We start from the raw sequence: 4,072 nt of genomic DNA on the forward strand, positions 1-4,072 counted from the left end.
GGCCATCGCGGAGAGCGGGCTGCGGCTGCCGCCCGATCGTGTGGGGCCTGTGGCCATGCCCCCGGTGGAGTGGGAGACGGGGGTGCCACGCGACTGCTCCATGATGCGCTGCGAGCGCTTGTCATAGCGGAATTGGTGTTCGCGCGCGCGGCGGCGATCGTATGCGCGGCGGAGGAGGAAGTACAGGAGGGCAATGAGAAGAGCGACGCCGAGAAGGGAGCCAAAGAGCGCAGCGAGGATGGTGGAGACGGAGGTGTGCGACGACGCTGAGGACGAGACGGAGCTGTGGAGGGTTAGAGAGAACATGAATACGGATATGACGGTTCGGACACATGTGCATGAGCACGTACGAGGTAGGAGTAGCACCAGAAGAGGACCTGTATCAAAGACAAAGTGTGAGACACGAGACACATTGTGCAGACCAAGGGAAGATGAGATCATTTCAAAGCTCCGCGATTGCACAGCCGCCGCGGCGCTAACCCTCCGGGACCCCAAGATCAACGAAAGAGGATGACGGGTACGACTCGGGCTCAGACGCGGCCGTGAGCATGAGATCCCCGCACGCACGTACGTGCCGCACGAGGGAGGGGGTGCAGAGCGAGGTGCATACTTTGTGCAAAGATGCGTGTGCCATCAAGAAGGGCGTGTCGGAATCACAGCCCAGAAGATGATCAGGAATGGAGCTGCCGGAATCCAAAGCCGGAATGGAAAAACGCAAGGAATGGCACGTACGCAGTCTGGTATGGGGGTATCGCCGTCCCGACGGGCAACGTCGTCGTTGCTTTCGCGCTGCGAACGGAGCACGGGCGTCGTCAGCAGAACGCGGCAAGACCGAGGGAAGCGCCGCACCCGCCGTCGGCAAAGGTCAGAAAGTCGACGTCGAACCAGGTGTGGGTAATGTCGGGGAACTCGGCGACGATCTGGACGAGGTGGGCGGTCGCGTTGGCGAACGGGCACTGGAAGAGGAGCTGCTGGAACTGGGTCTCGGATGCGACGGCGGAGAGGTTTGGGTAGACGTCCCCATCGCACTGGACGCTGAAGTCCGCCTGGGTGCGCAGGGCGCGGGCGTCCGTGGTGAGCGCTGGGGGGGGCAGGACAGACGAGGAATGACGTACATGGCCAGGGCCCTTGGAGCCAAAGAGCGAAAAGGCGGAGCCGGTGAAAGTGAAATTGAAGGAGGCTCCGCTGGACCGGGCGAGGTGATAGGTGCGGTCGAAGTATGCGTCGAGGTCGGGGTTGGACGAGTTTTGAATGTCCCATGCGGCGGAGGCATACGAAATGCGGGGGTCGTCGTCGTCGAGGGTATAGTTGTAGCTCATGCAGGGCGGGGACCGGGGGGCATAAGAGAGTGACTGGGTGGGGCGCTCTGAGGGAGAGGCAGAGAAGAAAGCTGGGAAGGAGGGAAACACTTGGAGCCACGGCCGTCCGTCCATGAGTCCATCTCGACACGGTGATTGGCGCTGATGCGAACAGTCGCGCCGTCCCACTGCATCCGTCTGGCGCAGCTGCGGCCGTGCTCGACGTGAAACGGCGCTCGGCGTGGGCAAGGGACCCGCCCCCACTCCACTGAGTGTGGCTGCGCCGGTCTGGCGACGGTTGTGTGCGCCGGTGGTTGCAGGCGCCTCGCACAGACGATCGGCGGCGCACATGTGGCGGCGATCGTGAGGAGCCAGCCACGAATTCTGTTTCCGCTCAGGGTCCTCCTCCATCTGCAAATAATAGTCTAGGCTCAGACGCCTCCTTTTGATTCAAATTGGTATACACTATCTGCGCTTCCGCACAACGGAGGGACTCTTACGCGAGCTATCCGAGCGAAACGTACAGTAAAAGACATGTGGTCGACAGCAAAGACAAACAAAAAAAAAATTCAAGGGTTCAAATTCTTGTATGTGCAGGTCGGAAATTAGATGGACTGGATATCTGCGACGGATCGGGATATACGTACGACATACCGCAAAATAAACACAGAACGACGATGAGCACAGGGGGAGACGCACCATTAACCGTGGCCATAAAGTACTGGGTACAGAACAAGGTGTATCCAGGCAGAAAAAATATTTCAAAACTGGGCAAATTTCAGACGACCGACTCGCTGTGAGGTCGGACCACCACTCCCACGCGAGGGCACTACGCCCTCATTCCAACTGCAGCGGGGATTCGTACCTGATCATTCCCCCCACGGGGCTCCGCTCCCCCCCCACCGCTCCTGGGACTCCCACCAGTTCCAGCTGAGCCGGGTGTCCGTCGACCAGCGGATAGCCCCCGTCCAGCATCGCCTGCGCGTGGTGAGCCTGCCCCGGGTGAGGATGCGGGAGAGTGCGATGGTATGCGCCCTCCGGCTCGCCATCCATCTCCGGGTGACCCAGGTGCACCCCCACCCCATCCGGATGTGTGTGCGTATGCTGCGCTGGATACGCCTGCTGCTGAAAGTACGGGTGACTGCCGGAAACCTCCAGCTGGTGTGGGCTCGCGACGGTCCCATACGCCTGCGCCAGCTGCTGCAGATGGAGAAAGGTCTCCGAATTGCGCCGCTCGTGCTCCTTCGCGGCGTACTGCTGCTGCTGCTGTTGCTGCTGTTGCTGCTGCATATGGATACGCTCCTGCTGCATACGAAGCTGCTCGTGCTGCTGGCGGCGGAGGTCGAGCGAGTACTGATGTGTCTGCACCTGAGAATGCGAATCGTGCGGGTGGTTCTGGGGACCCGCCGGGGGAGGCGCTTGGGCGATCGACGAGTGCGAGTTGTGATGCGCCCGCGACGAGTCCGGACGAGGTGGTGGGCCGCGAGACTGCGCCTGGCTGCGGGCGTGTGCCCGGGCCTGGGCCTGGGCCTCCGCTTGAGCCTGAGCCTGGGCCCGCAAGTGGTAGAAATGCTCGATGTCCATCTGCATCTGCATCGTTGCAGAGTTCCATGACGGAGAGTCGTCTAGACTGGGGCCGAGACTCGGAGCCATAGTCGTATTCGCCGCTGCTAGATGGGCGGCCAGCATCCCCTCCTCTGTCGCGCTGTTGTTCGTATGGGACATCATCGTCGGACTCGGCGAAAGGTCGCTTGCGAGGGTTGTGTGCGGCTGCGGGTGGCTGTGGCTCCCGTTCGGAGGGGACTGCCGAGGATGGTGGGTGGAATGAAAAGGGAGAGTCGCCGTAAGCTCCTGTGGGAGATGTTGGGTCGCGATCGTCTCCTCCATCGAGATATCCACCGGAAGGGAGTCGTAAGGGGTCGAGCTGGGGGCCGTGTCCAAGGGCATGGATGGATGGAAGGGATAGGTGGTCTGAGCGAGGTGTGCCCAGGGCGGGTAGTCCATGTCCAGATCCTGGTGGGGGGTAAGGAGATGAGTAGAAGTAGGAAGCGGGTGCGGTGCCTGGGCGAGCTGCGGTGGATGGGCGTCGACCATGGAGAGCATAGGATGGGGCTGGTAGTGGAAGAACGTGTGTGAGTGTGAGTGGTTGCTGGGGAGCGGAGAGCGAGGCGGCGGGGGGAGGGTATGGTGGGGGCGGGAGAGAGAGGGTGGAAGGGAGGGCGGAGGAGACGACGGCAGCGAGGGGCGGGAGGGAAGGGGCGGGGTCGGCTGAAGGGCCTTTGCTCGATCCGGGGCGAGTCCCACCGACGAGCTCGGGGAGACTGAAGTTGAAGGCGGAGGAGGGGACGAGAAAGGACTGGCCGGGGTATTGGGTAGATGCTGCGGCGGGGGCACGAAAGGACTGACCGGGGTCACGAAAGGAATGGCCGTGGGTGGCGGCGCGGACGGCGGGTCTGTCGACGTCGGACGTCTGGACGTGCCACGGGGTGCCTGCGTGGTAGAGGTTGCCGCTCTCGTAGCCGGTGCTGGTGCCAGGGCGCTGGTGGGCGGCAGGGAGGGCGTGGCCGGCGTCCTCCTGCTTGATGGCCATGGCGGGGACGGAGGGGGCGATGGTGGACGACGAGGGGGCAGTCTGGAGGGGGCGCTTTGCGCGCTGGGAGCCCTTGTTGGCGGCGGTCATGGTGGCGTGGAGGGAGGTGAGCTCATGCATCATGCGCTCGTTCTGGTCCTGCTTGTCGGCGTGGACGGTCTGCGCGTGCTGGCGGAGGGTGTCG

At 62.9% G+C, this 4,072-nt stretch overlaps 1 protein-coding gene across 1 annotated transcript; it reads right to left on the bottom strand.

Moving 5' to 3' along the window:
• Positions 1 to 671: 671 nt before the first annotated feature.
• FIBRA_08405 (uncharacterized protein) lies at positions 672 to 3,978 on the bottom strand (the record flags this gene model as incomplete). The annotated part of the gene is made up of 3 exons (XM_012330058.1): positions 672 to 789; positions 850 to 1,709; positions 2,164 to 3,978. 3 exons carry the CDS (start codon positions 3,976 to 3,978, stop codon positions 672 to 674), a joined length of 2,793 nt encoding a protein of 930 aa, XP_012185448.1.
• Between the last annotated feature and the right edge of the window lie 94 nt (positions 3,979 to 4,072).

The sequence above is a fragment of the Fibroporia radiculosa genome (assembly GCF_000313525.1).
Source record: "Fibroporia radiculosa TFFH 294 genomic supercontigs, scaffold180, whole genome shotgun sequence".
NCBI lineage: Eukaryota > Fungi > Basidiomycota > Agaricomycetes > Polyporales > Fibroporiaceae > Fibroporia > Fibroporia radiculosa.